Source organism: Mauremys reevesii, linkage group 16 (genome assembly GCF_016161935.1).
Source record: "Mauremys reevesii isolate NIE-2019 linkage group 16, ASM1616193v1, whole genome shotgun sequence".
Taxonomy (NCBI): domain Eukaryota; kingdom Metazoa; phylum Chordata; order Testudines; family Geoemydidae; genus Mauremys; species Mauremys reevesii.
In genome coordinates this window covers 1,837,672-1,856,652 of record NC_052638.1, presented here as the reverse complement: position 1 = coordinate 1,856,652, position 18,981 = coordinate 1,837,672, and the positions used below count along the sequence as shown (strand labels likewise).

The window sequence follows — 18,981 nt, the reverse complement described above, 5'->3', positions numbered from 1 at the left end:
ATCCTCTAATCTGTCTAGGTCCCTCTGTATCCTATCCCTACCCTCCAGCGTATCTACCGTTGTCACGGAGTGTGGGAGAGACAAGGCCCTGCATCCCCGGCTTCCTGCAAGTCACCAGGACTCTCAGCCAGCCAGTAAAACAGAAGGTTTATTTAGACGACAGGAACACAGTCCCAGACAGGTCTTGCCGATACAGACAACAGGACCCCCTTTAGTTAAGTCCATCTGGGGGCCCCAGGGAGTCCACAGCCCTGTTGGTTGGGGTGCCCCTCTTTATTTCCCAGCCAGCTCCAAACTGAAACTCCCTTCAGCCATCTCCTTTCTGGCCTTCCCCTGGCTCCTCCCCCAGCCTTTGTGTCCTTTGTCCAGTTTCCTGGGCAGAAGTGTAACCTGGCCTCCAACCCCACTCCTGGGTTCTCAGGATACATGCTCAGGATTGCTTCCCCAATGCAGCCAATCCCAGCAAAACTCCCCTGCAACCTTCCCAGGTTAATACTCCCCACTCAGCATTCAAATAACACATCAAGAACATTCCCACTTGGTCACAACCACTCATCCCAGTTTAGTGTCATCTGCAAACTTGCTGAGAGTGCAGTTCACACCATCCTCCAGATCATTAATGAAGATATTGAACAAAACCGGCCCCAGGACTGACCCTTGGGGCACTCCACTTGTGTGGACAGTGTGCTAGGGAGACTGACCTTCCCCAAGACGTTGGTGGATTTCTCCCTTCATATGCTGGCATTATGGCAAGGCCCTTCTCCACCAACTCCCCTGGCTTCCACCTGCAGGGGTCCATAGCCTTTAAAGCTCACCTAGGATATGAACTGTCTGCACCCTAGCTCAGCAAGCCCTTCCTTGTCCAGGAGAAGCCCTGTCTACATGACTTGTTCTGTGTATCTATCACTGCTCCGTAGCAGCCTTGCAACTTCCAGGTCATGTCTAAAGCACGTTGGGGGGAATATCGACACTGCAGTTAAAAACCTGTAGCTGGCTCGTGTCAGCTGACTCGGGGCCGCAGGGCTGTTTAATTGCAGGGTAGGGATCCAGGCTTGGCCAGAGCCCAGGCTCTAGGACCCTGCGAGATGGCAGGGTCCCAGAGCTCAGGCTGCAGCTGGAACCGCTACAGTAAACAGCCCCTTTGCCCAAGCCACACCACCCACAGGGGTCTAGTTGCAGCGTAGATATACCCGGTTCCTGGGGAGGAGGCTACCTTCTGCAGCCAACCTCTAAGCCATTCCTAGGCAGAAGATTTGCAAGGCAGCCTTCGGACGGTGTTTTGTTGCTAAGACTCACCCTCACAGGAAACGTGGCTCAAAGACTGCTACGGATCTCTTCCTGGGCTAGGGGTGCTCCAGTTCTTCTCCCCCCCTCCAGCCCCCGTAGGTGGGTTGTTGCATGTACCTTAGCCTTTGCCATTGTTTCTTTAAAACGGTCTCTTTGTGGTTTCGGTAGGCTTGCGAGTGTTGCTCTGCATCCTGTTTTCATTGTCAGTTGCAGCTTTCGATTTTTTTTTCCTACAAAGCTGCAAGCTCCTGCCCTATTTAAAAGGTAGCCCTGGGGCGTTTGGCCCCAGAAGTGGGGGGTGTATTGGGGGCCTCTGTGAAGAAGAGTGGATTACTGCAGGCCTTGCTTACACAGGAAGGCCTAACCAGTCATGCAGGAGTGGGGTTATTCTGGTGTGAGCGTTTTTTCTGGGTTCTGTTTAAGCTCCTTCCTAAGCAGCTTACTTGGGTAAATGGGAAAATGCCACTATTATTCCAAAATAAGTGTCCGTGTGAGGGGCTGTGCCGGTAGGACTCTGTTTAAATTCCCACCTTGCTCATTCCGGGAGAACTGCCCTGTGCAGACTGACCTTCCGTGTGACTGTTGATCTCTGAAGACTACCTAGCCCTCAGGTCACCTCATTGTGGAGAGGTCCCCAATAACTTTCAGTGCACATTTCAGAGTGTCCTGCTGCCTTGCTTGCAGAATCTGAGAACTGGGAGTGGTTGTGGCTTCTGCTGCGGGGCTTGGTGTACTGGTCTACAGGGCTAGTAATTAGGAGTCCTATGGTGCTAATCCAGGGCTAGCCCTGATTTTTTCACTGCCTCTCAGCAAGCCAGTTCATCTCTCCCTGTCTGTAAATGCACACCTAGCTCCCAGGGAGGCTTGATGAGTTACAGAGGTGAAGGATGGTATGTTGATCGCATCCTTGGTAATACTGATAATCACAAAACTCTCCTCTGTGGGCCCGTCTGGCTGAGGTCTCACTGCCCTGTCCTGGGATTTCTTTGATTTATGTTGTTGGCAGTTTCCTGATGGGGCCCCATGGAAAGCTGCACTAGTGGCCTACGTACATCCCTTGGGTGGCAGCCATGGAGACCCCACGGTGCCAGTGTGAGACTCAACACACGGGCCCCCATCCATTTTATGGCTACTGCAGGTTTCCAGGCCTAATGCCAGCTCAGGCAAGTACCCTCTGCCTCCTGCACTGTCCCCCAGAGACAAGATTCTTAGCTTCCTGTCCTGACCAGTGCAGCATTGTGCGCTGTTCAACAGCGCTGTGTAGCACCCCAGAGATGGCCGCATTTCTGGATGAGAGGTGGATGAGTGGTGTGTTTGTTGTAATTCTTTTGGCCTTCTTCATGCTGAAAAGTGCTAAATAACATATATTTTGTTTTCCGGTTGAGGCCAGTTTAAGTGTACAATCGTTATTCTGGCTCTGTGTACAGCAAGGGTCTGAACGCTCTCTCTAGTTAAACCAGGGGCTATTTGCATATTGAGACCAGCTTTCAAGAGTGAAAATTACCCAGCTAAAGCCATTTGGTAGCAGAGAAAAATCTGATTCATCCTTAGTCAATTTGTATACGTTCCTTCTCTTGCCTCTATGGGCTATGCAGAAGGCTCTTAACACAGCAGTCAGACCTAATCTAAGGACCTGTCTTCTGAAAGCTATTTATCCTCTCCCTCTCTGCAGGCAGGGAATTTCCTGAAGTGTACGAATATTCTGATACAGATCTGCGTCAGTAGCTTATGAGCGCCGGCTGCATCAGAGAGCGCTCTGCTCTGCTGAGCCCAGGGCGGGTAACTGACTGCGTAGCTTGGCCACACCTGCGCTAGCTCAGCACGCTGCCTTCTGGAGCTCTGTGCTGGAAGAGGTGGCTGGTTGGGAAAGGGTTGGACTGGGCAGTACTGAGGGTGGGGGAGAGACGGTTCCAGCCCGCCCGGCCTAGGGTTAGCACTTGGCCTTTTAGTGCAGGAGGGCTGGGGTCTGGGGGGGCTGTGAAGGCAAAGTTCTCCATTGGCATGAGTCCCTTGCACTGCCCAACAGCAGTTCACCAGCCCTGGGAGAGCAAAAGTTCTGCCACCCCCTTGCCCTCTAGATAGGAGGGGGGTGAGACTGAGACAGTTTGAGACTAAAAGGCTGGGGGAGGGGCCCCAAGGGCAGGTGGGGGTGGAAACCTTTTGGAGCAAGAATAGCTGTTGGGATGTGGCTTTTCCTCCTGGAGGCCTGCACTGGAGGGGAAGGGGAAGCTGCTGTTCCTTGGCCTTCAATCAGCCTGGCCCTTTGATGCAGCCTGGTGCCTGGTAGTACACACTGCACACAGTGCTGTTGCTCACTGTGGGCTTGTCTACACACAGACTTGTTCCTCGTTAGCTGCAGGTGTGGAGACTTTGCTCTGGAATAAGTGTATCCACACATGGAGCTAATCGGGAAGGACTTTGTGTAGATGAGCCCTTAGAGCAGAACATCAACACCCTCCCTCGCTCCTTTTCTGTCCCTTGCCCTCTCTCCCATGGTTATGTTCATAGAAATGAATCCAAGTCTCTGATGCAGCTGGAGAGCCCCAGGGTGGCATGTTGGCATGGTAGCGTGCTCTCAACTGGGGGGTCGTTCCAGAAAAATGGTGGGGGGATGTGAAGTGGTAAATAACATCTAATGTTCTCTATGCTGACACATTATATGCAAAGTCTGCGGGGGGTTGGGGGGACAAAAAGTGGAGCATATAGACCTATGCAAAGCTGGGGGGGGGGACAGATAACTTCTCTTTTTGCCCATTAGCAGATAATGCCCCTGCTTCCGACACAGCGCTGGTCCCCACTCCCAGGAGCCGTAGAGTTAGTGCGTGGTGAGCCAGGGTGTGAACATCCAGTGCACTGGCCTGCCGCGGGCTAAGTGGCTGCATGGACCCTGCGTCTGTGTGCTGAAAGTGTGCTTTGATGTCCTGCTCTTCGAAATGGGAGTACATCGAAGTGCACGAAGGAGCTTTTGGGGCATGGCAGCAGGGTGTGCGCAGGGCTTTTGGGGTGCGCAGGTGGGCTAGGGCACTGTATGTTCACACTCGTTTGCAGCATACTAACTTTCCATGTAGATTGTGAGGTAATATCTTTTATTGGACCAACTTCTGCATGTGAAAGAGACAAGCTTTCAAGGAAAGGGACAGCTCCTCTGTGTCACAGCTAAATACAAGGCAGGACAGACTCTTAAGTATAAGGAATTAACACATGTTGCAAGAAACGCCTCAAAGGAGAGTTATGGGTTACCAGTTGTGCTATTGAGATAAAGCCGGTATCACTGCGAGGTATCATCAAACAATTACAGCCCACGCTTGACGGTGACCATGTCCTGGAAGAAACCTTTCCCAAACCACCTCTTCTGGCATTCGAACAACCTCGCCAAGCTCCCCACAGATCACGACACACCAACTAATAGTGGCACCAGACCCTGCCGGAACAACAGATGCAAAACCTGCAGCCACATCTCCACTGCTATGATGATCAACACCCCCCACAACCAGGGCTGGCTCTAGGCACCAGCCCTCCAAGCATGTGCTAGGGGCGGCACTCTGCCCCCCCTTTTTTATTTTTATTTTTTATTTTTTTGCTTGGGGCGGCATTGCCGGGAGCCAGCCCTGGCGCAGCCACTTGCCCTGTCAGCACGCAAGCCGGGATCCGCGCCCCCTGCCCAGCCTGGCGGCGCCCTGCACAGCCCACTCGGGGAAACGCCGGGCCGCCCTGAGGAGACTCGGAGTGGCAGCGGCAGCAGGACCCCTCCTCCTTCCCTGCATCCCGGGCCCCGTCTCCCTCCCTCCCCAGCTCCTCACACATTCCGGGAGCCCCTCTCACCCGAGCCCGGGCTGCGGCAGCGGTGAGAAGGGCTCCCAGAGTCAGGGCCGCCTGCGGGGGCCGCAAGTCAGGCAATTTTCCCCAGGCCCTGGGCCCTGCAGGGGCCCTCACGAGTATGTCGGAGGCTCCCCCCCGCCTCAGTCTTCCCCCATCCCCCGTGTCTCAGCTGGTAAGGGGGCGGGGCTGCGAGCTGCAGCCAGGCCCCGCTGGAGACACCCCGCTGGGAGAGGGGGTAAGCAGCATGGTAAGGGGCCAGGGCTCCATATCTGACTTCAGTTCTCCTCCTCAAAGGAAACCTTCCCAACACCTTCAGAAGCTGAACGTGAGAGCTGAAATTCATAACTCTGCTGGATACCAAAAATCATGGTGGTTTTATCTCTCATTACAATGACCTGTAACCCAGTAACTCCTTTATCCTGCAGAGGTGTTAATAGCTCACTTCATTTGGAATGGTCTCTTGCAAGGCACGTTAACTCCTTATGCTTAACAATCTGGTCTGCCTTGTATTTAGCTGTGACCCAGTATCTTCCTCAGACTAGGAGAGCTCCAGGGCACTCAAGTTTGTCTCTTTACCAACAGAAGTTGTCCCAGTATAAGATTATTAGAGAATATTTGAAAATAAATGGTACAAAGTGTTTGAAGCATCAGTTATTGTGTCATTGGGGGTAACATACAGGTTGTAGGGAGATATTAGCGTTTTGGTACTGGACAGCATATACCATATACAGTCTGTCATGTCCCCAATGTGGGGTGTACGGTGGGTGGGATCAGGATGCAGTCAGGAGGCAGTGGGGGTACATCACTCATACAAACAGGTTACAGACAGTCATGGGCATGAATAAGCGGGCTGGGTAATGGGGATGGGACGACCCTCACATGGTGGAGTTCGGTTCAGTGGGTTTAGGGCTCAGGGAATAGAGTCCAGCAGGGGGGGTTCACAAGTTTCCTCACCCCTGCGGGTGCACAGAGTCACGCCCGCTCACTCCTGGTATTGGCGGTGGCCGGTGATGTGCTCCGTGTAGATGTCTCTAGACCAGCGAATAGTGTCCGAGACCATTAGGTGTCTCATGAGCCGCGCATAGCGACGGCCCACCCCGCAGGTCCGAAGCATGCGTTCATTGCAAGGGTCCCAGGCACCCAGGGCCCCAACAATCAGGGCGTCGGTGCAGACCTCGTAGCCCTTTGACCGCAGGGTGTCCGCCAAGGGGGCGTATTTTTCGAGCTTGCGGGCTCGGGCCTGGCGGAAGGCCGGGGTCCTGTTTTCGAATGGGATCATCACGTCGACGAGGATGATCTTTTTCCGATCCTCGTCCGTGACGACGATGTCCGGGCGCAGCAGGCTGTCGGTGCCGGGGATGGCGCGATTGACAGCGATTTCTCCCAGGTGCGGAGCGATGGCCTTTACTAGACGGTGCTGGACGGCGTTGTGGCGCAGCTGCCAGGCCCTGGCGTGGGGCTTGCAGCTGCACAGGACGTGGGGCAGGGTCTCCAGGGCGTACCCGCACTTCCTGCGGTGCTTGTCTCGGTTCCCGTGGCGGATGGTTCCATTGAGCGGGACGCAGTTCAGTCGGGCGCGGTGTATGAACCGCCAGTCGGCGAAACGGATGAAGCTGCCTGAGGGGAGGAAGTGGTTGCTGGAGTCCCACTTGCTGGTGACCTCGAAAGCCTTGCCCTGGTCCGGTTTTTTCTTCAGGGTGTCCACGTAGAGCGCGCGGACGGCGGCCTTCAGCAACCTTTCCAGCACGCCTCTGGCTCCGGGGCTGACGATGGTGTTGCCCTCCGTCCCGATACGTGGCACCAGGACTCCTAGCTCCCGCCGTTCCTCGCTCCACACTCAGCGGCAGCCCAGTCGCTTTCCCAGTCGGCGCGTGGCATTGCAGGCGCGGGTCCACAGCGAGGCGATGTCGCTCCTGTCCCAGGCAAACTCACCGTCCAGGGAGCCCCTCAGGAAGGTGGCCACATCTTGGTCAGAGGGAGCTCTGCCGATTCGCTTTGCGGTGGCGGCGTGCACGGCGGCCGTCGTGATGTTCTTTACCACGGCGTCCGGGCACGTCAGGAGGCGGAAGGCATGCGTGATTACCGCGATGTCACACAGGTCTCCCATGCGGGGGACGTTGGTGCCGCCGTGCCGGTGAGCGATGTATACAAGCTCATTGCTGGCTCTCTGGGGTAGGGACAGCCACTTCTTCACCAGCTGCCGGATGTTGTTGTCCGCCTTGTTGAGGGGCACCTTTGCTACGGCAGATCCTCTCAAGACGAAGGCGATGCGGGGGATCAGGAATGTGTTGAGGGAGTTGATTTTTTGCCACGGCGCCAGTAGGGAAGCGTCGATCTTCGCGACATCCTGCAGGATCTCCCGGAGGGTGTCCTCGGGAGTCTGCAGGACACGGAAGCCCGTTGGCGTGCCGAGGTGTTGGTACGCCTGCCCCTCCACCAGGGGGACAACGGACTCGCCCTGGATGAGGAATTCCGTAGTCAGCACCGAGTCCCTCTTGCTCCCATTGACGTGGAGGGACGCGCACGTCTTGGCATTGAAGCGGAGTCCCGTCCAGTCCGCGACTCTCCCGATGGTGTCGAGCATGCCCTGGAGTCTCTTGGGGTTGTCCGTGAGCAGGACCAGGTCGTCCGCATAGGCCAGGATGCTCACCCTCTCGCCGTGCAGGTCGAAGCCGTCGGCACCGTCAGAGATCGCCCGCAGGAGCGGCTCCATGGCGAGGTTGAAGACAATCGGGCTGAGGGGGCACCCTGCTTCACGCTGCTGCGGATTGGAATCTCAGCGGTCTCTCCTTCCATCGATCGGATGGTGGTGTTGCAGTCCTCGTAGAGTTCCCGGATTTACCTCACCCGCCTTGTCTGTTTTATATCCTGGGACCAATGCAGCAACACTGCAAGCAGGTAGATTGTGACAGAGATGGCAATTTCCTGGGCAAACCTTAAAAGAATTAAGTTTAAGTATTTTAGGAGTTCAGTGTGTTCAAAATGCAAATGGTTATGTATTGTAGTGAGACTGTGTAACGTCCCTAGGGGGCAGCCGTGACTAATGTAAACTCTGGGAAGTATTCTGAGCCTCAAAAGACTGTTTGAAACAATGGGTCAGACAAGAGTGAACTTTGAAAGTTTTGTGGTTTCCCAGGAAAGCTCTAGGGCAGGGGTCCCCAACCCCCGGTCTGCGGCCCGGTACCGGTCCGCGGCTTCTTACAAACCGGGCCGCGAACCGACCCAGTGGACCTCCCGCAGGCGTGCCTGCGGAAGGTCTACCCGAGCCCAGGGCCGCCCAGAGGGGGGGGCAAAGGGGGCAATTTGCCCCGGGCCCCGGGCTCTGCAGGGGCCCCCAAGAGAAGAGCGGAGGCTCCTGCCTCCGCCCCTCTCCGGGAGCCTCGGCGCATCAAGCGCCGAGACTCCGGCCGAGCCCCTGAGCCCCGCCCCGAGCGCCGTGGGGAGGGGGCGGGGCAGCTGCCTCCGCTCGGCGTGGAGCTCACAGCCCCGCCCCCTCACCACGCGGCTCTGAGCGGGACGGAGCTCAGGCCCTGCCGGGCGACGCGCCGGTAAGAGGCCGGGCCGGGAGAAGCCGGGCCGCCGAGGCCGGGAGAAGCCGGGCTGGGGCCGGGGAGAAGCCGGGTCGGGGCCAGGCGGGGATGGAGAGCCGGGCCGGGGCCGGGCGGGGAGAAGCGGACCCGGGCCCGGGCGGGGGAGAAGCGGGCCCCGCCGCCATTGAAGGGCAGCCCGGGCTTCGGCTGCGGGGGGCCCCGGCTGTTCGGGGCCCCGCCGCCGAAGTGCCCGAAGGCCCGCGCGGGAGCCCCCGCCACCGAATTGCCGCCGGCGGGACCCGCCGCCGAAGCGCAGCCCGGTCTTCGGCGGTAATTCGGTGGCGGGGGGCTCCCGCCACGGGTCTTCGGGGCACTTTGGCGGCTGGTCCCGGAACGGAAGGGCCCCGCGCTGCCGAAGACCCCGGGCCCCCGGAATCCTCTGGGCGGCCCTGGGACGAGCGCTCCCTCCGCAGTCATGCCTGTGGGAGGTCCGCTGCTCCCGGGACTCCGGTGGACCTCCCGCAGGCATTACTGCGGACGGTTCGCTGGTCGCGCGGCTTAGCTGGACCGCCCGCAGGCACGCCTGCGGCAGCTCAACCGGAGCCGGTGGCCTGCGGGAGGTCTACCCGAGCCGCGGGACGAGCGCTCCCTCCACAGGCATGACCGGTCCCTGGTCCTGAAAAGGTTGGGGACCCCTGCTCTAGGGGGAAGTGTTATGCAGATGTCTGCAAGAACTCAGCCTCTAGAAGCTTTGCCCCAGGGAGTCTATTGCTCACCTGTTACATGAGGACAAGCTCAGAGCCGAAACTGTGAAGTGGTAACTCCCAGCCTGGCGCATGGACATGCTTGTTCTGAGCAACAGGTGTTAGGAACTTGCAAAGCTTTGCAAGCCACTGGTTTCACTTGGTGTGGGGCTTGGTAGAGTCTCTGATGCTGGGCTGCTTGACAAGGCTACAGCCTTGGGCGATGGGACCGACTGGCTGATGGAGGGAGGGAGTTACTGTCCCCACACCTCCTGCTTAGCCCCTCTGAAGCAAAAATGGCCTTTGGACTCCTGTTGTGCTAGGAATGGACTGAAACCCACAGGCCTCGAACAACCCTTCAAAGACTCCTCCATCGCTGCTGACCTAGGATGGACTGGCAGGGCAGCCAAGATGTTGAAGGCTGTACAGCATCATATCAACTCTCTAAGCCAGCTAGTTCCTCAGCCCTTTGGATTTGTGCTGGGGCCTACCCAGCAACGGGACCCTGACATCAGCATCTCAGGCCAGCTGCAGAGCCACTACCACTGAAGGAGAAATGGCCCAGAGAGGCTGGTATTGGACAGGCTTTCCCATCAAAGTGGGGTCACAGATCTCTCTCTCCTCTCCCTCCCACAGAGACTTCCTGTTTCCGTTTGCTGGGGTTAGCTCTCAGTGCATGGGAACGCCTGAGCTATTAAACAATGGTTGATGCCACTTAGTGGGAGAGAAATTCTTCTAGCCGAGATACCTGTGGAGATCATAGAATCATAGAATTCAAGATCAGAAGGGACCATTATGATCATCTAGTCTGACCTCCTGCAAGATGCAGGCCACATAAGCCGATCCACCCACTCCTTAAGCAAGCGACCCCTGCCCCATGCTTCGGAGGAAGGCGAAAAACCTCCAGGGCCACTGCCAATCTACCCTGGAGGAAAATTCCTTCCCGACCCCAAATATGGCGGTCAGCTGAACCCTGAGCATGCGGGCAAGACTCTCCAGCCAGACCCTCTGGAAAAAGGCTAACAATATCTTATCATTGACCCATTGTACTAATTACCAGTGTGGCACTTTATTGACCTATTGACTAAGCCAGTTATCCTATCATACCATCCCCTCCATAAACTTATCTAGCTTAATCTTAAAGTCATGGAGGTCCTTCGCCCCCACTGTTTCCTTTGGTAGGCTGTTCCAGAATTGCACTCCTCTGATGGTTAGAAACCTTCGTCTAATTTCAAGCCTAAATTTCCTGACTGACAATTTATATCCATTTGTCCTCGTGTCCACATTAGCACTGAGCTGAAATAATTCTTCTCCTTCCCTGGTATTTATCCCTCTGATATATTTAAAGAGTGCAATCATATCTCCTCTTATCCTTCTTTTGGTTAAGGAAAACAAACCGAGCTCCTCAAGTCTCCTTTCATACGACAGGCTTTCCATTCCTCGGATCATTCTAGTGGCCCTTCTTTGTACCCGGTCCAGTTTGAATTCATCCTTCTTAAACATGGGAGACCAAAACTGCACACAATACTCCAAATGAGGTCTCACCAACGCCTTATATAACGGGACTAGCACCTCCTTATCCCTACTAGAAATACCTCGCCTAATGCATCCCAAGACCGCATTAGCTTTTTTAACGGCCACATCACATTGCCTACTCATAGTCATCCTACGATCAACCAGGACTCCTAGGTCCTTCTCCTCCTCCGTTACTTCCAACTGGTGCGTCCCCAGCTTATAACTAAAGTTCTTGTTAGTCATCCCTAAATGCATAACCTTACACTTCTCACTATTGAATTTCATCCTGTTACTAATACTCCAGTTTACAAGGTCATCCAAATCTCCCTGGAGGATATCCCGATCCTTTTCCGAATTGGCAATACCTCCCAACTTGGTGTCATCCGCAAACTTTATCAGCCCACTCCTACTCTTGGTTCCCAGGTCAGCGATAAATAGATTGAATAAAATCGGACCCAAAACCGAACCTTGAGGAACTCCACTGGTAACCCCCCTCCAACCCGACAGTTCCCCCTTCAATAAGACCCTCTGCAGTCTCCCCTTTAACCAGCTCCTTATCCACCTCTGGATTTTCATTTCGATCCCCATCTTTTCCAATTTAACCAGTAATTCCTCATGCGGTACCGTATCAAACGCCTTACTGAAATCAAGATATATTAGATCCACCGCATTTCCCTTGTCTAAAAAATCTGTTACTTTCTCAAAGAAGGAGATCAGGTTGGTTTGGCACGATCTACCTTTCGTAAATCCATGCTGTAATTTGTCCCAGTTGCCATCGGCCTCAAGGTCCGTAACCACTCTCTCCTTTAAAATTTTTTCCATGACTTTGCATACTACAGATGTTAAACTAACAGGCCTATAGTTACCCGGGTCACTTTTTTTCCCCTTCTTGAATATAGGAACTATATTAGCTAATCTCCAGTCAAACGGTACAACCCCCAAGTTTAGAGATTTATTAAAAATCATCGCTAACAGGCTTGCAATTTCACTCGCCAATTCCCTTAATATTCTAGGATGAAGATTGTCCAGGCCCCCCGATTTACTTCCGTTTAGCTGTTCAAGTTTGGCTTCTACCTCAGATACCGTAATGTCTACCCCCATATCTTCATTCCCATCAGTCCCTCTATCACTATTCCTTAGCCCTTCATTAGCCTCATTAAAGACCGAGGCAAAATATTCGTTCAGATATTGTGCCATTCCAAGATTATCCCTAATCTCCACTCCGTTTAAAGTTTTAAGCGGTCCCACTTCTTCCTTCTTGGTTTTCTTCCTATTTATATGGCTAAAAAATCTTTTGCTATTGGTTTTAATCCCCTTCGCTAGGTCCATCTCCACCCGGCTCTTTGCCTTTCTCACTGCTTCCCTACACCCTCTGACCTCAATAAGGTAGGTTTCTTTGCTGATCCCTCCCATTTTCCACTCCTTGTACGCTTTCTGTTTTTTCTTAATCACCCCTCTAAGACGCTTGCTCATCCAACTCGGTCTAAAACTGCTACCTACGAGCCGTTTTCCCTTTCTCGGGATACATGCCTCTGACAACTCCTGCAACTTCAACCTGAAGTAACCCCAGGCATCATCTACCTTTAGATCCCTAAATATGTTAGTCCAATCCACTTCCCTAACTAGTCGCCTTAATTTAGTAAAGTTAGCCCTTTTGAAATCGTAAACCTTAGTCTCAGATGCAATTTTGATTATCCTCCCATTTATTTTGAAACTAATTAGCTCATGATCACTCGAGCCAAGGTTGTCCCCTACAACTATTTCCTCAATAAGGTCCTCGTTACTCACCAAAATCAGATCTAAAATGGCATCCCCCTCGTCGGTTCAGCGACTACTTGATGAAGGAATTCATCAGCTATCACGTCTAGGAAAAGCTGAGCCCTATTATTATTACTAGCATTTGTTTCCCAATCTATATCCGGGAAGTTAAAATCCCCCATGATCAAACAGTTCCTATTAGTATTTACCTCCTTAAAAACATTAAAGAGCTCTCTATCCATATCCAGGCTAGATCCCGGCGGTCTATAGCACACCCCAATTACTATCCCAGGGGAGGCTCTAGTAGTTTTCTTCCCCAATGTGACCATTGCCCAAACAGACTCCGTATTGTCCATTGCATTGCTAGTTATTTCGTTACATTTCACCTCATTATTGACATACAATGCTACTCCCCCACCTTTACCTTTGCATCGGTCTTTCCTAAACAGCACATACCCTTCCATACCTGTACTCCAGTCATGGCTACCGTTCCACCATGTTTCGGTTATTCCTACGATATCCGGTTTCAATTCCCGGACCAGGAGCTCCAGTTCCTCCATTTTGTTACCTAAGCTTCTCGCATTGGTGAACAAACATCCTAATTGTTGCTGTTTGGCTCCTCTCACCCTTTTCACCCAACTTGGTAGGGACACAGTACTACCAGTATGACCTGTTGATGTAGTATCCGTCCCCCCCATCTTCCTTACACCTAACCGTCCCCCTCTGGCTATATCTGTTGTTCTCCTGTTGTTCTCACTCCCAATGTATAAATTTGGCGTGGAGAGCACCTGGACCTCTCCCAACCGTCTCCCCACAAGAGATGACTTCAGTCTGGACATGGGGGAGAGATCAGGAAGGTGGGGGGATGGGAGGGGAGGGTGAATGGTATGTCGGAAGCATGGCCCGTGCGAGCGTGCTACAGTTTGTCACTAAAGAGGGCAGTGGTGAAATTCGTCAATCCCATGGCCAGGAGGGACCATGGTGATCATGCAGTCTGACCTCCTGCACAGCACAGGTCAGAGACCCGCCCCATTCCTAGAGCAGATCTTCCAGAAACAGCCAGTCTTGATTTTAAAGATTGCCACTGATGGCGAATCCACCTCGACCCTTGCTAAATTGTTCCAGTGGCTAATTACTCTCTGGGTAAACATATTACGCCTTAGTTCCCTTCCTTTGGGTCCGTGTCGAGGAATCCAAAGTTGAGATCTCTTTCTGAGCCATGGCTAGGAAAGCCAGGAGATATTTGAGGCCATGTTGCGTTCTCTGCTTGTTGGGGGTGAGCTTTGGACAGCATGCATCCAAACTGGCATAATCCAGGGAGGTTCCTAAATGAAGGAGAGGGGGCAGCTTTATGATCCAAAGCAAGGAGCCTTGGTCCTCGATCTGCTCCTTACCCCCAGGAAGGAATAGACTGTGGCTATGAGAAAGATAGGGAAATGTCACTGGTGTCTCCCGAGCACCTGAGTTCTGTGGTTATGGAAGGGCTCTTGGGATGTGGGGTATAGGATCCCGGGAAGTGTTGTTATACCAATATAATAAAAACCAGCAGGATCTTATTAAGTGGGATAAGGCAAAGATGCCACATTTATTGTAAATATTATAATAAAATAGAAGATAACAGCAAACAACGTTGTTTGACTACTTATTCCTATGATTACTTATAGGATCATTCATACAATCATTCATACAAGTTCTGTGTAGATATTATAGTTACCAGCCTAAAGTTGCTTGTGACAGAATACTGGCCAGGTATCCTGTACACAAGAGTGGAGCCGAGTCTGGGTCAGGTGCACCTGATGCTCCTGGAGGCTGGCAGCAGAACCATAGACTCAAAGTCCTTATTCTCCAGGGTTCAGTTTTATAGGAATTTATTCCTATGTCAGTTCATGAGAGTTGCTTCATTTTGCTGTTGCTAAATCAATCAGCAGGTGGCTGGCTCCATGTTATTAGATGTTTTGTTTTTCCTTCCTTTGAGGTGTGGTGGGTGGATTCCAGTTTGCCCTCCGGGGGTCATCTGGTTGATCCCACTTGACACCTTCTTCAGCCACACTGAATTCTTCAGGCTGGTAATTCCCTAACCATTCATTCATTGTTTAAACTAGGCATGCATTCACATACATTCTCTATCTTAATTACATTTAGTTCACTGTCTTTTTACCTTTAGGGGTGTTACCAATTTATGTGAACCCCCCTGTCTTTTAACAAGCAAAGATAAAGTGAGATGAAAACTTACAGAGGGTGGGGATCTCTATTTATACACTATAACAGCTACTGTTTTGGCTTACTTAGAGATAATTAATGTTTAACAAGTTTTATACAAAGTATTTCTTTGAGCTTAACAAGTTTTATACCAAGTATCTCTTTGAGCAGGCTTTACACAGACACAGCTGGTGGCTTGCAGGTTAGAAGCTAAATGTTGGGAATCACAAATTTACTTCTAACATAAACCTTAAGTTATAAAGTATTAATTAACAATAAATCAATAAATCATTTCTCATATAAACCATGTTTAATATAAACCTTCTTTAATATCCCTACAGTGTGTTTGAGGAATTAAGGGATCTCGTGTGTGAGGTGCAGTGGGAGGAGGTCTGACACCCCACCAGCCCTGGCAAGAGCCTTTGCTAACACCTGGGCAGTGTTGGCTGTCTGCTCGGAGCAGGCCGGTTACTGCATGCCAGGGCCTGCCGTCTGGCAGCAGCAAGCCTGCGGCCCAGCTCCCATGTGTGGGGTTGGGGTGCAGGTTGTCTAATCGCGGTTCCCTCTGCTTCTTTCCAGGTTTCAAGTGCCCCATTTGCTCCAAATCTGTGGCTTCCGACGAGATGGAAATGCACTTTATCATGTGTCTGAGCAAGCCCCGCCTCTCCTACAACGGTAAGGGCTCCCTTTGCCTGCAGGAGCTGGCTCGCGAGCCTGAGGGAGGGCCAGTAAACGCCAGAGGGTTCGCTAGGCAGCTTGGCCGAGGCCACGAAGAAAAGCCTCATTGCAGTGAGACATGCTGCGTCTCTCCAGGAGAGACCACGGCTCACCTCGCTGCTGTGGGGTGAGAGGGCTCGGCTGTCGGGCTTGGAGGGGTCAGCCTGAGTTGCCTTGCTACGGGGGGAGCATGCCCAGACGAACGCTTTCCTGGGCTCTGAGTTAGCCCCACCCCTGGCTTACCCAGGGCTCTTGCTTCTTTCCACCCTCTGGATACAGGAGCTGCCCCGTCTTGGCTGTGCCCTTGGCCCCATGGGCCTGACTTCCCCCCACTTTGCTTCCAGCTCAGGGACTTCCTGCCGCACTTGAGTTCTTCAGCTGGGGGCGAGGAACGGGCTGTCAGTCCTGTGTGCCCAGGCCTTTTTCCACCCCCTTCCCCACACAGCTCCCATCCAGCCCCACTTGGCTCTTCTCAAAGCTGCCCCAGTGGGGTGCGGGGGAGGGAGGGGCAGCCAGCTGGGTCACACGTGTGGGGCTTGGGGCTGAGGATCAACCCTGTTGGCTTGCACTGTGCAGAGCTTTGCCTTGCCAGGTGGGAGTGGGGTGGAGGAGTGTTGGGGAAGAAGCCAGGGGCAGCCCTAGATGTAGGCTGTGCTGGGAGCAGAACCCTGAAGTGTAGTGTCTGGGGAGGGCAGGCCATGTGCTTTTCTCCCAAAGCATTTGTGGGGTGTGGGTGCCCACAGGGCACTCTGGGGTCACTTTGTTTCTCCCAGTGACTTGATCAGTGAGGAATTGAACACTGGGGATTGGAACTGGCTGGGTAATCAAGTTAGGCCAATCAAGATGCCTTGTGGTCCAGGTGACCCACTTCCCACCTGCAGGAGGGCCTGGTGCCATGCCATGTGGATGGCATGTGGGTTTGGTCTGTGCAGTGCCCATGAGGGCAGTCTGGGCCTGGCCTGCTCCCAGGCTGTGACCGCTAAGCACTTGCCCCAAGCTCCTGATTCTGTCCCACATGCCAGAGCAATTCCTGCATGTCTGGTATTGGGAAGGGCCCATCCTCTCAATCCCCGAGTGGGCGGCTGTGCCACAGGAAGTGCTCATGCAGCCTAGCCTGCCCCCTGGATGGGGGCTCCCCCATCTCGTTCCATGGTCCTGTAGGTTGTACTCAAAGGACTTGTTCTCCCACCCCAACCCCCCTTCTCCAGGTGCCTCATTCACATGCCCTTGGCCAGGCAGCTCTGAGAACCTCTGCATGGGGACCCCTTCTCCTTTGTGCTGCTGGTCCTTCAGTCCACATGGAGCCCCTATCTCCCCGTGTGTCATCCCAGCCGTAGGGAGCGCACCGGCTGTGTTGGGGGGAGGGGGGGGAGTCGTGCTCCTGGCATCTGCGCGAATGGCAGGCACAAGAAGACTAGTGGGCCTGGGACCAACGGACAGACCTGCCCCTGGATTGGGGTGGGCAGAGTGCACTGAATGCAGATTGTCTGGTCCCACCCATCCCAATGTGCAGAGGGGTTAGCAGCAGAGAGCTGCCTGCGCAGATTCTCCAGTGCAGCGGATGAACAGGAGCAGTGAGCAGCTGTGGCAGGTGGAGCAAAGTCTGGAGCGTGGAGGGGCTGGGCACGGGTGACAGAGGGGAGAGTCCTGCAGACGGGTGCTGCAGACGGACACAGCGCAGCATTTGTGCTGCAGCCTCTGGTGCGATCGGCCTCCAAGCCATCTCTCTCCAGAGATTGGGCAGTGGGGGAATGATGTTAATACATGTTCAAGGCGAGCTGAGAAGCTGATGCTTTTTCAGTGCAAAAAACTGTTTCAGCTCCCAGCTCAGTCACACAGACTTCACAGCTTCCTGCTGTCATCCTGCAGCCCCCGTATCCTCCTTTGCTTCCCTGCCGAGACCACGTTCATGGGGGTGTGTTTGCCCTGTGATTTTGGAGTCCCCGGGCTGTTCTGTGCTCCCCACACTGGGCTAGGTGTTTGTGATGTCAGCTAGCCAGGGAGCCGCAGGGTGCTGAGCTTGGGGCTCGGCAGATGGGTCAAGGGACCAGTGGAAATGTGTTTAATGTTCAAGTCCCCCTGATAGTCTGATGTGCCGCTTCCTGCAGCCCACCTGTAAATCACTACAGGCCTACAGTAAATCACTGTACGAATGAGGAGCTGGGAGCAGCTCTGTCAGTGCTCCGCCGCCTCCTGCTGTTAGTCCTGCAGCCCTCTGTTTCTTTCCAGCTGCCCCTTTGGCCTCTCACTTGGGCAGGGGCGGCTCCAGGCCCCAGCACGCCAAGCATGTGCTTGGGGCGGCAAGCCGCTGGGGGTGCTCTGCCGGTCGCCGCGAGGGCGGCAGGCAGGGTGCCTTCGGCGGCTTGCCTGCAGAGGGTCCGCTGGTCCCGTGGCTTCGGTGGACCTCCCGCAGGCGTGCCGTCAAAGGCAGCCTGCCTGCCGTGCTTGGGGCGGCAAAATGCCTAGAGCCGCCCCTGCACCCGGGGTGGGGGTGCTGGGTGCGGCGCTGAGCATTAGGAGCTGGTGTCAGTCCATGGGTGGGGACAGGGCAAGGCTGTGATCTGGTGGTGTTCCCCTGAGGTCGGCTGGTGCCCTGGTTGCCATGCTGCCCTTTGCTACTCCTACTTCTGGATCCCGCACAGCTCCTGCATTCCACATGGCTCCCGACCTGAGACAGGCGCTCTGGTTTCAGCATGTCCCTGCCCTCCTGGTCCTTCACCCTGCTGGCAGTCTGCTTAGGGTGCTGGGGTTTTGACACTGCCAGAGCAGCTGTCTGGCCCTGGCTGGGTGTCCTCTCCCTCATGCTGACCTCAGTCACTTCCTTTCTTTATCTCAACTGCTGGCATCCTGGGCTCTGCCTGTGTGCTGCCTCCATGCATGCCCAGGGTCTGCCTGCCACGCAGGCCCTGGAGCATCCCCCTTCTGCACCGTGCCTTGAGGCCCAGCACGTTCTGTCCAGCCGAGCAATGGGCTCTCCGGTGCGTGCGTGCCCACGCACGTACTCTGCTGCTTGGCTCGTGCTGCTCCCCCATGGCCCAGTGAGCTGAGAGTCAGCCCTGGTTCTGTTCCGGTGTCTGCGCACCACCGTGGGTACGTCCGTTCCTGCCCTGCTCTGCATGCCCATGCACTGGGCACTCCTCCTCACTGTGCAGTGGCGATGTGGGGCTCCTGTGCTGCTGGTGAGGGTGTCAGGAAGGGGCTTCTGTCCAGGGACACCCTCCCCCATGGCTGGCACTCAGTAGGGCCCTGAGTCTAGTGTGGGTGGTGGACTCTGCAGGCAAGCAAGGCCCTGGCAGGTGTGCATAGTGACCCAGCAGTGCAGCCTGGTGTTAGAGCACCCTCACCTGCCAGTGTGGCATGTATCCATGCGAGATCAGGGCCTGCTGCGGAGGCAGGGAGTCTGTTAACAGCAG

General features: G+C 54.4%; 1 protein-coding gene across 2 annotated transcripts in view; it reads left to right on the top strand.

Moving 5' to 3' along the window:
* Positions 1 to 18,981, top strand: part of ZNRF1 (zinc and ring finger 1) — a 95,530-nt gene that overhangs the window by 63,004 nt on the left and 13,545 nt on the right. For both annotated transcript variants that reach the window (XM_039503233.1, XM_039503232.1), the window contains exon 2: positions 15,431 to 15,526. In XM_039503233.1, coding sequence (XP_039359167.1) covers positions 15,431 to 15,526 — 96 coding nt within the window. The remainder of the gene's footprint in view (positions 1 to 15,430; positions 15,527 to 18,981) is intronic.